Here is a 14,883-nt window from a genome sequence, read left to right as displayed (position 1 = left end):
TTCACAAATATATAAATATAGATATAAATACAAATATTCATATACACAGTTTGATCAGGATCCAAATAAAGGGCCGAGACTTTTGAAAGTGAAGAAAGATGCTATCAATAATTAACGGGTACATAAGGAGATTTTTGGTCTGCATAGGGATGTATAATTATCTATATTGGTTTATTCTACTTCTTCAACCCTACTGCAGATATCTGGTCAGGTATTTGGCAAAATATATGGGAAACCTAGCTCATATTATTGGTTCTTCCTCTCTCCCATTTTCATAGGTCTCTCTGCTCCCTGGTGTGCAAATGGACATACTCAGCAGAGAAAGGCTGGGATGACAGTTTCTGGCAGATGGTTGGTTTGGAAGACTTGGTTGCAGATAATTACAGCAAAATAGGTAAAAGAATAAAAAATTCGTAAGTGATCATGTGTATATATATATGAGGATATTGGTGGGGAGTTTCTTGCTATTGTTTGTATTTTTGTTTCTTGTTTTTGTATGAATTAATATACAGGAATACAGTCCAGTTTTTCTAGGAGAGGTAAGTCCGTTATGATGGGATGGCTATGACTAATAGGCCCTTGCCTTAAGGCTTCTATGAACTGAGCAGAGATATATGCTGTGAAAATCTGCATTAACGTATAGAATCAGAAATTGGGCTAGACCAAGGGAGATGCGCGGGGCAGCCAAGAATAGCATAATCAAGGGGCTGTGTACGGACTGTTTCCAGTCAGTGTTAGGAAAACAGTTTTGTGAATTGGGTTCACGGCACAAGGCAAGGCTGTGGACGGGAAATGATAAAACTGAAAAGATCAAAACTAGAAGAATTAAGAACAAGACAGCAACAAGAACATGAGCCAGTGGTTCCTGACTCAGGCCTTAGGGCCCTGACCTCCCAGTTTTACCTGGCGATGACTAGGCAGTAACGCAAACCTCTGTGTCACAGGCATGTTTCTCTATGTGCTTTCACATACCTTGTTTCGTGTAGTTCGCACAACCACTGACAAAAGCACTGTTACCCTGTTTACAGACGAGAATCAGATTAGTAACTCGTCTAACTGCGCAGAGCCAATAAGTAAGTCCAGATTGAAACCCTCCCAATGGGAGGTCCTAGCAGGAACTGACATTTTACTGGAATTCAAATTTCAGCTTCAGTTACTTAATTGTTTAAGTGATTTTTAAAATTTATATACCCCCCCAAAAAGTTAGTTTTTCTTTACTGAGTATTCCCATTGGTATGTTGAAAGTAACTTTATTATAGTACATATTGATTATCTGTTTATGTGTCTTGATTCTACACTAGACCATGAGCTTCTTGACATAAGAATTTTCAGTTATTTGCTTTTGTATTACCGGTACTAGCATGGCATATTTTCATAGCTAAATTATTGCTTGATTAATAAGCAGTTAAATTAATGATTGAGGTGGTTGGTACTGGGAAGCCGGCACTCTTTGCTTTGAAAAGCTGTAAAGATATTTACTGATTTTAGCACCATCTTTGGCAACTTGGGGCTAACTCTGATTTTCTGCTTTTCTTTTTACATTTTTCTGCTCTTTTTCCCACCTCACACAATACACATGTTTAATTAGTATATTAGCTCTCCTAATAGAGCAGTGCCTACAAGAATTTCATTAGAAGTCCATAACGTTAATCTAGCAGAAAATTTCCAGAGTAACTTTATTAGATTTTGCCTGTTAAGTTAATGGAGTTTTAATGGGTGTCCTAAGGAGACATATCATTAAGCAGAATATTGCTGTACATGAATTAAAACATACCCATTCATCAAAATTAATTGTGTGATGTTTCCTTTGATTTTCATTTCTGGTGACTCGTGCTTAAAGTTTCAGTCTGAACCCCAAGCAGAAGGTATTTGAGAGGATGTTTGTTCTGTGTTGTGACTTTCAGAAATTCCTCTGGAAGGTACCTCCAGACATTCCTTAGCAATTCTTGGAACTATGAAAAATGAATCTCGGAAGCCTCCCTATGAAGTGTTAAACATTTCCAGTGGCCTCATTGCCCGTCAAGATGTGGGCAACGTAGTACAAAACCTTTTAGCAGATTTGAGCATTGAGCGTCGTGGATTTGAGCATTAATACAATTACCATAATTTGCTCCATGTGGAGCTTTTAGCCAAGTCTTTACCAGCCTTCCTGGGCTCATGCAGTAAATAAATGCTTTCCCCGAAAACTGAACACCTCAGCAACTGATGGTCTTATGGAGGAATATTTTTGAAATAAATTATTTACGAAGTGTAAGTTAAGGATCAAATGCAATATTTATATGGTGCATTTCAAGGACAGGGGAAAAAATTTACAATGTTGTAGGTAACTACATGCAAGTTTTCAAAGCTAAAATGTTACTCCCTGATGCCTTCATTCAAGGGAATATTTGGATGGTTTGGTTTGGGAACATTATACAAAGTAAGGAAAAAATAGTTTGTGAATTAAAAGAATATTGTGAACATTTCTTTAGAATTGAAACTACACTAGTTGATTTAATGTTCAGAGATGATGGAGAAAGCCCAAATATAGTTTTTTGGTAGGGGGATTATATACCCCTACCAATAAAATGATCTGTGTCCAATAAAATGATCTGTGTCCATAAATTTTGACCTTCAGTTCCATGTGAATCATTTCCCAGGTTACCTATCTAATCCTAAACATCTATGAAATGCAAACAGGAAGGAAGAGATCAGCAGGGAAAAGGGACCCTTAGGAAGATAAGCAACATCCCACCTGTTCTAATCGATTATCCAGGCTCTCTTTCAGCATGTCCCAGTTGCCTTTATACTTCCTGGGAAAAGTGCTTTGTTGTACTATTGGGGTAGGCCACTTTATGAAAATTCATGTGTGCAACATGGCTGAATTATAGCGTGATTATTTGCATTACTGAGAGAGCTTTGTTATATTAATATAAAAGAATTCAGTGTGTTAGCTTGTACATCATTCCTTATTTGGGATCAGGGAAGCCAGGCAAAGAACAAATGTAAAGCCCAAGTAGAAAGAGTTACTGACTGTTAAGTGAGAGGCAGAAGTGAACATAAAGCATAAAGATAAAGCATATTTGGAAGAAGACAGTTTCTTGAGGGCAGGGAGGCTGCTTTTTTAAACTGGGTTTCTCTCCCCCTATGAGACTGTATTTTAAGCATCAGACGCCATGGGCACAACCACCTGGCACATAGTAGATACTGATGAAATATTTGTTGAATGAGTAAATATATGTTTGAGTGAAGAATTTGATAAATAAGTCTCTTTTTGGCTTCATTTGTCTCTAACACTCAGTAGACTCTCCATAAATTCTCTGAATTAAATGGTACTACTAGGTGACAGAGAGACTGCTGATGTATTTCATAAATTTCGTGTTCACAGTCATCTTTCACCGATACCTTCTACTTAAGAAGGGACCCCTGTGGAAGATACACCCCAAATTGAATGATAGCTGTGGTCCAACTTCACTCCTGTAGCAAATCTCTCAGGGACTTTTCCATGCTAGGAAATATTACAGACTCCTTTACAGAAAAACAACAACCACTTATTTTTAGAAAGGTTGGGACTTGCAGTTTTCCATACAGTAAAGTAAACCCAACAGTAACTGAAGGTGCATTTTAGATATTTTTGTCCTGTGGGTTTAAAATTGTAAATAAAGAATCTTGACTAATGACATAAATGTGCTAGTACTCACCACTGTTTTGCTCTGAGGTCTAACCAGGACAATTCACAGAGTCACCTGAAGCAAAGTGCAGTATTGGTTTTGGTCAGTCTGAATTAAAGAGCATGGGGGGAGGGGCAGTGTCCTATTTCTTTTTGGAATCTGGCTAGACCTTGGGACCTGCATGAAACTGATTTACCCAGTCATTGGCAGGCCAAGAAGCTGGAACAAAGAGAAAAGAAACCTAGCTGTACTTGCTTAAAGCAAGCTTCACTTGATCTGCTTGATATATGAACTCGGAGATCCCATTGGCCTGAGGACAGGTGGTTCAGGAGAGAGTCTGTCTTATCCCATTTTCTGCTTCTATAATAGAATACCTGAGTCTGTGTAGTTTATAATGAACAGAAATTAATTTGGCTCATGGTTCTGGAGGCCGGGGAGTCCAAGGGCATGGTGCTCGTGGGTGCTTTCCTGCTACGTCATCCCATGATGGAAGGCAGAATGGCAAGAGAGCATGCACATGGCAGTGAGAGAGGACAAGAGGGTACTGAACTCACTTTTATCAGGAACCTACTCCCGAGATGACAACATTAATCCATTCGTGAGGGCAAAGCCCTTATGGCCTAATCACCTCTTAAAGGTCCCACCTCTTAATATGATCACGGGGACAATTAAATTTCAACATGAGTTCTTGCGGGGGGCAGGGGGGGCATTCAAACCATAGCAGAGACACATGCCAGGCCAGCACTGACTCCATTTCAAGGCTGTGGTCCCACTTTCTGGTTTACATGGACTCATGGATGTTACAGTCTTTCAAGTCTCAGAGATCAGCTAAATGATTTCTCCTGTATGTGGAATAAGTGAGAGTATAGACGCAGGAGATGGGAGTGTTCATATCAGTGCTGCTCCATCTTTGGGGAGAGAAGAGAACATTTCCTTGTGGAAGCGTACCTAAGGGGTTTCCACCAACACTGTGCATCATGACCAGTGTTGGACACCTGCATCAGCAATGCCATCTATGGTTGTGGGTATTATAAAATCCTTTTTAAGCTATTAATACTCAATGTTCTGATTTTCTCAGTAGAACTGGATTTGTTTACAAGGACTCACCCATTCACTCTTTCGAATGGGAGGCTTGTTTTCACTTTGATGTGAAGGAGCCGAGCAATTCACTGTTATCATTTCTGTCCTCAGAGCTCTGCTGACCTGCTGCTGCTATGTGTCATGTGATATAGGTGTTATTTATACTAACTTATATTGGGAGGGCTGGATGAATCTTTGGCCACAGGTAATTTCAGCCATTTCTAGGCTATCTGGGGCCTGTCACACTGTTGCCTCCCATGTCCTGAGGGAGGCTGTCCCCATGGTTCTCTGGACCAGGCTTTGCCTTTGCCCTTCACCCTGAGCTTTTGGTCTCACCCCAACAATTTATCACCCTTTTTTATTTCTGTCCAAGTGATAGAACAAGGTCTTTCCAATACTTGAAGGCAAGTACATATCTTCTGAGTATTGAACTGCCTTAATTTACCCTTTAAAATCAAATTTGGCCTGATGGAGAACGGCCTGGAGGTCTCTGTGCCGGTTAGCAATCCATGTAGTCATGCAGGGATCCAGCCATGGGCTGGGCTAAGGACTGGGGATGCAAAAGTGAATCCACTGTGGTCCATGCCCTTGGGAATTTTGTGTCTGCTGGGGCAGGGGTGGGTACATGAGTCAGTAATCTCATAGTTTTCCAATAAGCCTACAGATACCCAAAGTACTATATGGAGAAGCAGAGCAGGAGGTCACTGGCACGGGTGGTGTTATCAAGGAAGTATTCTCATGACGTGGCATTTGAGATGTGTCTGTACAATATGAATGGAAATTTATCAGGAAAATGGGGGAAATGCCTTCCAAGGCAGAAGAAACAGCACAGGGGTAGGCATGAAAGTATGTGGGGTGTCCGGGAACTGTTAGGTGTGGCTGTGGCTTAGTGGACCTGGAGACAGGTGAGGAGGAATGATGGAAGGCGGGGCAGGAGAGGGAGCTAGGGGCTAATTTCTAGTGAGACTTCTGTACTTCCTTGAAGACAGGGCCACTGGTAAGAGATTCAACAAAGCAGGATTTGCGCCGTTCCCTTCAAGAGATGGTTGTAATTACTACTCCTGCCAATGCTGTAAATAAAACTGAGGGTAGCAAGAGATATTTTAGAAGTTTGGTAGCTCCTGTGAAGATGAGAGAGAGAGAGAGAGAGAGTGAGTATGTGTATGTGTGTGTGTGTGTATGTCTGTCCTAAGCCCAATTCTTTCCTGTAATCACATTACCCCTTAGCCACCCTATAAAGGTTTGTTGTGAAGCTGAAATGAGATATCAGGTGTCACAGGACAGCATGGTTCATGAGAACCTGTAGAAATGTTAGCTCTTATCATTTTTAAGTGCACCTTGGCATCAGGAGGACAGGAATATTCACTCCCTCCACACTCTGTTCCAACACTGCGCTCCCCACCCCTTAGATTCCCAGAAGTACCGTTTCAGCTGCTGGCCCTTCCAGGAATAGCCCTGCAGAACCAGCGAGGCAAGGGCGTGATGACCACATCACGGTAATGCAAGGTAATGGCTTTCAGAGGTTTTGCTGTATATAAGATTTCATGGAACTGCTCCTTTCAATGTGGTATCTGGAAGATGATTGGAAGTCCCCCAAAAGTGAGGCCAACCCCCATCTTTTCTGCCTGCTGCTAGAGAATCAGTGACTAGCAGAACTGAAAGGGATCATAAAGATTTTACTCTATCTAATGCCCTCATTTTGTAGATAAAGAACTGAGATTCAGAGAGGTGAGGTGAATTTCCTTGGTCTTTGAGCATTTTAGTGCAGAGGTGAGACCTGAAACTAGGTCTTCTGACCCCCAGTCCTGTGGTGGTTCCACTACTCCATGCCATCTTTCCTGTTTTATCTTTTGGAACAACTTTTGGCTTTTTAGCCAATCTGGATACTGTCATTTGAATGGTACTAACTACTACAAGAATGTCACCGAGGGAAAACCCTACACGGGTGAATTCTCGTAATCCATTGTCCAGTCTGCAGCCATGCAAATGCAGGAGCTAGACTTTGCCCAAGTATCCAGGGACATTTGGATCTAGGAATATACCAGTCAAGCTCTTAAGTGACTGATGTAAATAAACTAGAAAAAATGCCTGTTTTAATAGTTAAGAGATTGGTCACCAGAATCAGACCGGCTTGACTTCAGTTCTGGCTCTGTCATCTGCAAGCCGTGCAATCTCTGCCATGTGTAACTTTGGGTGAGGTACTTGATCTTTCTGAGCCTTAATTGTATATCATGAAGATTAATAAGTAAATTATAAGGATTAAAGGAGGTACAAAAGTAGATTAGGCTGTCAATTTTTTAAGACCATTTGTCTCCTCTGCATAGCATCATCACTAAATACATGTTTGATAGATACATAGGTGGATGGGGGATTGCTATCCAAAATAGAATTCTAGAGCCCAGCCACCCAATGTACTATTACTTTGGTCTCCTCCATCTCAGTAAAGGGTACCCCAATTCTCCCTGTCACTCAGGACCCAAACCTAGAAGCCATTCTTGGTGTCTTTCTCTGTCTCTCTCTCTCTCTCTCTGTCTCTCTCTCTCTCTCTCTCATATAGCTTATCTTCAGTCCATCAATAAGTCCTTTCTGCTTTGCTCCATAATGGACTCAGAACAAGACATTGCCACCCCTCTTCACTCTTACTATCCTAGTTCAAAGTGCTTTCATCTCGTGCTGGCTTAGTGTGCCAGCCCTCCTTGTTTCTGTTCTTCCCTCTGATAATCTGTTCTCCACACAGCAGCCAGAGTGATATTTTAAAAATGTAAATCAGATCGTGTTACTCCCCTGGGGGAGAAAATATCTTAACTCCTTGCCATGTTCAACAATGTCCTACGTGACCTCTCCTTTGACTTCTCTTGCTTACCAGACCTCCACTGATTCACCATCCAACTGCAATGACCTTCTTTCTGTCCCTCAAACATTTCCAGTGTATGTAGCTTCTGCACTAACTCTATCCTCTGTCTGGCATGGCCCTTCTCAAAATATTCACATGGCTATCGTTTTCTCTTTGTTCAGCTCTCGGCTCAGATGTCATCAGGGAAGAGCCTTCCCTTGCCACCTGAGCTAACACTCTCTTCTCCTACAGAGTATTCTGTTTCTCTGTTATATTTTCTTCTTAGCACTTGTCATATCCAAAATTAATCGGTCACTTCTGGATGCTTTATAACTTATTTAGTCCCCTTAGCCAGTCTAGGTCGGTACTATTGTATTAATTTTCCTGATGAGGAAACCAGGGCGCAGAAGGGTTAAGTAAGTTACTCAAGGTCACACAGTAAGTAATGAAGCCAGACATAGTTCTACTCCAGAGACTGCACATCTGACAATGAGACTGCACAGCCTCCCAGGCCAGGGCTGTGCTAATACAACTGCAGTGCTCAGAGCAAGATCACCAAGAACCCCGATCCTGGTCTGACTCTGGGCTACGCACTTACAAAGGCAACTGGCAAAAAAGTAGTGCATCTATAGGAGTGTGACCCAGATGGAAAAGATATGTTAGAGCTAGTAAATTTGGGAAACAGTTGAACAGTCTTGGGTTATCTAATCTCATGAAATTACCTGCTCAAAGTCAAAATACTCATAAACTATGCAGCTAGATTCTAATCCAGAGGTGTCCAACACCAAAAAGCCTCTCCGCAGTGCTGACTGGAGATTAGTCGAGATCACAGAAAATAGATGCTGCCTCAGAGGTTCCTTCCGCCATTGCTCTGAAGTAGCACAGGGAGAAAAAGCCTGAGGATGTGGCTCTCCGAGGAGTGGAACCACTGAGCTCCTTGGAAATCCTGGGAGAAGAGCGAGTGAACAGTATGACACCTTGCAAAACCGCATGTGTTTTAATCACGTTAAAATTTACAATTCAGTTTTGGATTATTTTCCTTTATTCTGAGCATGATTAACTTGGGATTTGCTTCTAGATCTCGATTAGACATCTGATGTCATGCCATTATTGTCATCCATTTGGAGGCCACTTAATTCAATGTTCTTGAAAGACAGCCACTCTCAGTGGCTGGCGGTCTCTATTGCATGTGACATGCCATAGCTCTTCTGCTTAGCCACAGAGCTGATAGGTGGTGACTTTGGCCTCCGAGGTGGCACTTATTTCTGCCTCTGCAGTGCCCCTCACCCCAGTCCTGTGGAGCTGTGACCCTGAGATACCCATGACCTTTTCCGTTTCCCAGCACAGGGCAACCTTTCTGAGCATCTGCATCAGCGAGCTGCCGTGGTCAGGGTGGCAGGTCACCGGTTGACTGATGGCCTACTCCACGGTTTGCTGGCAGACCCTGTGCTGCCACGAACCCTATTGATCCCACGAGTTTGCCTGCTGCTCAGACAGCCTCTGTGGGCGTGAGGAGGTGGTGAGTCATGGACTCAGCACCCCTGCTACCCATCTGTTCTTGTGGTGACGAGAATGAAGATGATCTCTTTGTGGTATCGTAAAACCTAGAAAGACATTAAAAATTCTGTTAAATTTTCATACCCTTTTAGCTGTTGAAATGTACAATCTATTAGGAGGGGGGAGGAAAATACTACTGTGATTTTTCCCCCCACCGCCCTTACTTCAGAGGCTACTTAAGGGACCAGGTAATGATTTTATGATGTTTATTAATCCCTCATGTTCTGCTTCCCTCCCCCCATTCTTTTCTACCGAAGACTATGCATCTGTACTTTCAGTTTACTGCCAGAGGAGCTTTGAGATGTGAAGCTTTTGCAATGTCATGTGTTGTTCTGTTATAGACATTGCATGTAGAGATCTGTTGATGACTCAGAGCTGCTGGGGGAGGGGAATTTATTTCTAAAATGTACTTTAGGTTAATGGAAAGAACACGTGTTTTGGAGCCAGATAGACATAAGTTTGAATCCTGGCCCTGCCATTTACTACCTGTGTGACTCGTGTCAAACAAGTTCCTTAGCCTCTGAGGGCCTCGGTTCAGCCACCTGCCACATTGGGAAAGTGATACCAGGTAGAGACTGGGTAATTTTGTGACCTAACACAGAGACCTCTTCATGCGGGCCTTGCAGGAAAAATCTTGTCTGATCTGAGTTCCCAAATTACTTTTGGTTTCTCCTACTTTTTCTGAACAATTCCTTTTACTATCTCTCCCTCATGGTGAGTAACTGACAAGATATCCCTCGCCCCTTTGGCTGCTTGAGGGTTTAAAGCAAATCTGAGACTCATCTGTGGTGGATGTGTAAGCCATGGGTATAAATCTTTAGTCTCATCTCAATTCATTTTGTTCCCATCTTTGGTTTTATTTAATCTTTAATCCCGCTTATCTTATTTTATCTTTGCCTACTAGTTATAAGCTGCCTGAAATATTTTCTAAGATAAAGTAGCATATAGGAAAAAGTCTGGAACAGGCCAGGCATGGTGGCTCACACCTGTAATCTCAGCATTTTGGAGGTCAAGAGCAGGGGGAATTGCTTGAGCCTAGAAGTTTGAGGCTTCAGTGAGCCAGGATCATGCTGCTGCAGTCCAGGCTGGGCCACAGAGCAAGACCTTGTCTTTAACAAAAAGAAAAAGAAGAAAGTCTGGAATGTAGTGGGTACTCAACAGATATTTGGTAAATGAATGACTAAGTGTTAGAGAATACACATGCCAACAAGCTTCAGAGGAGAGTCAAAACAAATAACAGAAGGGATGATAATGAGTTTATACCTTTGACATATCCAAATAAAAACATAGAGTAGGGAATTGGGTCTATGCTAAGAAGATAGGTAAGGCTAGAAATAGAGATTTGGAAGTTGATTATGTAGATGATATTTAAAGCGGTAGATATGTATGATAGACTCTAGAGGGAGAGGAGAAATGGCTCTGGGAGAAAGCTTTGAGGAATTCCCATACTTTCAAGGCCAGGAGGGAATGTGCCCGCAGAGGAAGCTGAGGGTCTATCTGCCAAGGGCAGGGAGGTGGTAAGGGTAAGGCCTGGAGAGTTTACAAGGGTAGGGAACAGTCTCCAGGGATGTTCAGAGAGGATGTGATATGAGGACTGGACATTGTCCATTTGATATACCGCCTCGGGGATCTTAGTGAGAGCCACCTTATTATAATAGTGGGAGCAGAGGATAAGGATTGGGGGGCAAATTGTAATTACTACAGTAGCTACAACTAACATTTACTCAGCACAGATGCTGTGCCAAGTACTTCATGTGCATTATCATATTACAGCAACCCGATGACATAGCTAGTCACCTCGCCCCATCCCCCTTTCTTATAGAAGAGGAAAATAAGACATGAGGAAGTTAATCACCCAAGGTCACACAATTGGGTTCAAGCCAAGTGTGTCAGATGTCAGAACTCAGAATTGTAGATGAGGAAATGGAGTCAGCAAATGTAGACAACTCTTAAGAAATCTGATGGAAGGGAAAGAAAAAAAAATGGAGGCAGTAGCTGGGAAGGGAAGAGAGTTGGCAGCAGAGTCTTCTGTTGTTTGGTTGGTGATTGGAAGATGGAAGAGATTAGCTTGAGCATGTCTGGTTTCTGATGGGGAGGTTCCAGGAGTGAGTGCTAAGTTCCTGATACTGAGAGAGAAGGGATAATCAGTACTGCAAGGGTTCAGAGAAGGAAGGAGGGATTGGCCTCGGGATATAGCCGTTCTGTTTTCATAGACGGGAAGGAGACAAAGATGGGCGTGGATCTGGTGAGCAGCATGTGCCAAGAAGTGCTACGTTGAGGGACTTTCCTTCGCATGACCTCTGTTTTCTATGTGAAGTAGGAAGTGAGATGATAGGGGAGTGGCAAGTTTGAGAAGCATGGAAAGGTTTAAAATAAAGGTATGGAGAATGGAGGAGCATGATGATTAGAGAAAACCTGGTAGATTGTCAGAGGTTGCCGAGAACCCTGCAGAGGGTGGTCATGAATTTATTGTGAATCTGCCCTGTGGTGTGATTTTCCCCAGCAGGGCCCAGCCTTCTGGTTGTAGGCACAGGGGAAAGATTCTTTGTTTTGTTTATCTTAGTGAATAGTAGAACGTCCCTGTTTTGCAAGCCCTTGACACCGTCCTCTCCTTTGCCCCCCATATCTCATCAGTTACACAGTACTGTCAGTTTTGTGCTCCAAATACCTTTGTAATCCATGAACTCTCTCGACCTTTAAATGCTACCACATCTGTGTCTTCGTAATCTCTCACCTGGACCATTGAGCAGGCTTCTAACACTCGTGACTGACAAGAAACTTGCTTTCTTTAATCCATTCTGCACACTACATCCAGAATAAGCATTTTATAATGAAAATCTAATCCTGTGACTTCCTAGTAAAAACCTTCCCAAATCTTTCCAATACTTTTAGGACAAAAACCAAAAACCCCACAAGGCTCCCCTGTGGTACCATTGTTCCCTTTGATCTTTGACCTCTAGTCAACTGCCCTCCTTTCAGTTTTCTGCACACAACACCCTTATCCTCACCACAAGACCTGCTCATATGGTCTTGTCTTGCTTCCAGTATCAAGTCCATGTTCTAGGCAGAAGGAAGACAAGGACAGAGGGCAAAAGTGTGTATTTTAATGGACTCTGCTTCCGTTCTGACATGATCTCTGACACCTCACCCACTCTCTTCTGCCTACATCTCACTGGCCAGAACTGTATTACATGAATACCACTATCTGCAAGGGAAGCCAGAAAAAGATCAATTTTTCACTGTTCACATTGCAACCTCCAATAAAATGAGAGTAGCATTATTAAAAAAAATGGGAAGATGGGGGCTAGGTAGGTAACCTAGTCCCCATCTTGCCTTGGAGGATAAGGTGTTTTCCTGGAGAAAAGTTGAGTGAAGGATATGCTGACAGAATTAACAGTGTGCATATGGTTTAGAGCTGAGCAATATGGTGTGGGAAGAACGTGCTGGAACATTGAGTTTGAGGCAGGGAAAAGGGAGAGACAAAACTGAGGACCAAAAAATCATAATGCCCTTCTATGCCAGGCTGAGGAGCTTAAACCTTATCCTCTATGTTAATAGTCTTCATATGGGATCTTATGCCCCAGATTATGTCAGGCAAGTTGGTCCACTGGGTATGGAGAAAATTTCAGAATTTATTTTTATTTTTAGTTCATTCTGTTTAAATTCTCTTTTTTTGTATGTTTCTTGACATATATACATATAATTTATAAATTCAATAGTGCATATATATAATCTAAAAGTATTAAATAGACATGTGCTAGGAATGCATGCCAAAGACTTTTTAATCAGTGACATGCACAATTAAAATGTTTAGAAACCATTGCATTAGGCATCAGGGAACTGTTGAAGAATTTTAAACAAGGAAGTGACATGGTCCAATTTGCCTTTTTCCTATAGAGTTATTTAATTAAAAAAATAATTTTAGAATATTAGTCCTTGGAAAGAAACATAGGAAATATCAACTCCATGTTACAAGTAAGATAACTGAGGCCCAGGGAGGTTAACTAACTCGGGCCAACCTCGTCATTGGGATGTGGCGGAGCTGGAGCTCCACGCAGCCGAGTCCACATCTAGCGGTCCTTTGTGTGTTGTCCCTACGCAGGGCTTCCTCTCTTCCTAAATGCCTGTCACTTTCTTCAGCACATCTCCTCTCGTCAGAACCATGGGCATGTGGGACCCATGATGGGAGTAAACATGCACATTTCCATTGAACATGAAAACCAAGAAAAGGTTTTACAAATAAATTACCATTTAGCCTTGGGGTCGTATTGACTGTTTTGCTATCAACTGGAGGTCTCTAGGCACTGACTCCCGCAGGCTCCGTTTTCACCATGCCAAAACCATTAGCAGATGCTCCATGGTACAGTGTCACGACGTTTGACATCATATTCGCAGAACTAGCAGGCTGACTAAGAGATTGAACCGAACAGATTTCTGGATTGGTAAGATAGAGACTTTCCAAGGAGTACAGTGTGCCACTTTATCTCATTGCCTGTGTGTATGAAGAAACATGTGTTTGCCCATGGGTGTGTGTGTGTGTGTGTGTGTGTGTGTGTGTGTGTGGATTTATTTCACAGAGAGTATCTTTTAAACCTGATATGAAAAAAAAATCTGATTTATAGAATCCTATTTCCAGATGTTATGATTACTAGTTCAGGTCTTTGCTAACTACTTGACCAGTGTAACTGATTTATTTCCCCATGCCATCATCAGCCCAGCTATGCAAGTACAGGAAGAACAGGAACTCTCTGATAACCAGATGGTGAGCAAGATGTGTATTCTCTCTTGGGTATACTAAACTATTCAGAAAATTCAGTTTATGGGGGAACAGACCAAGGGTTATACATCTCTAAACAAATGTGTTTGTCAAGTTGATGATCATGTTTACCAAGATCCTTTTATCACCAGCTGAGTCTTCTTTTAACGGCTTAGGTCACCCTGGAATTATTTCAAAAACCAGCTTGATGTTAGAACCTCCTGTGGACTTAGGAGACACAAATCTAAAGTGAAGCCTGTAGCCTTCATGGTAGCAAACTCTAACCTCAAACATAATTATATGAATCATGGACCAATGTTTTCACATTTGAGCAAGTTCTTACCCCTACAAAAATGACCACTTATTTAACAGGCTGGTTATATATATATATAAAAAAAAAAATTGCGTACAAGAAACTTGACTATATTTTCCAAAGGGAATTATAGTTTTATATGTGTGTCTGCATGTATATGTATGTCTTTGATTGTTACAGATCTACTATATTCTATGTCCTTTATATACAGTATCATATAATTGTTATAACTACCATGCAATGGTATTATTCTTCTCATTTTACAGGTAAGGAAACTGAAGCTCAGAGAAGTGAAATAATGTCACAAAGCTAAGATGTGGTAAATTTGGCATCTTTTAATTGTTTAGCTATTATAAAAGTTGATGGCCAGAACAACTGACTTTTCCTATCTGGGCTTCCATTTCCTCTTCCATAAACTGAGGGGATTGAACTGTATCAGGGATTTTCAAACTGAAGGATGTATCAGAACCACCTGGGAAGCTTCTTAAAACTCTGATTACTGGGCCCTACTTAAAAGTTTCTGAATCAGAAGTTCTGGAGAGGGGCCGAGAATTGGCATTTCCAAGTTCCCAGGTGATGGTCTCCAGCCAGGTTTTGAAATCCACTGGAGTAGACGATCTCTCAGATTTCTTCCAGCTGTTACATACTGGAGGGTCAGCGACCTGGCTAGCTTCATTGGTGGGTGACCAAAAAT

The 14,883-nt window shown here is 41.9% G+C and overlaps 1 protein-coding gene across 13 annotated transcripts in view; it reads left to right on the top strand.

The window, feature by feature from the left end:
* FGGY (FGGY carbohydrate kinase domain containing) overlaps positions 1-14,883 on the top strand; it is a 384,478-nt gene that overhangs the window by 145,927 nt on the left and 223,668 nt on the right. For all 13 annotated transcript variants that reach the window (XR_006734168.1, XM_045547904.1, XM_045547899.1 and 10 more), the window contains one exon: positions 279-394. Coding sequence is in view for 12 of the 13 variants with exons in the window: in XM_045547904.1 (XP_045403860.1) it covers positions 279-394 (116 nt within the window). In the remaining variant the exon portion in view is untranslated. The remainder of the gene's footprint in view (positions 1-278; positions 395-14,883) is intronic.

This window comes from Lemur catta, chromosome 3 (genome assembly GCF_020740605.2).
Source record: "Lemur catta isolate mLemCat1 chromosome 3, mLemCat1.pri, whole genome shotgun sequence".
In the NCBI taxonomy this organism is placed as follows: domain Eukaryota; kingdom Metazoa; phylum Chordata; class Mammalia; order Primates; family Lemuridae; genus Lemur; species Lemur catta.
This window is presented reverse-complemented; position numbering and strand designations above follow the sequence as displayed.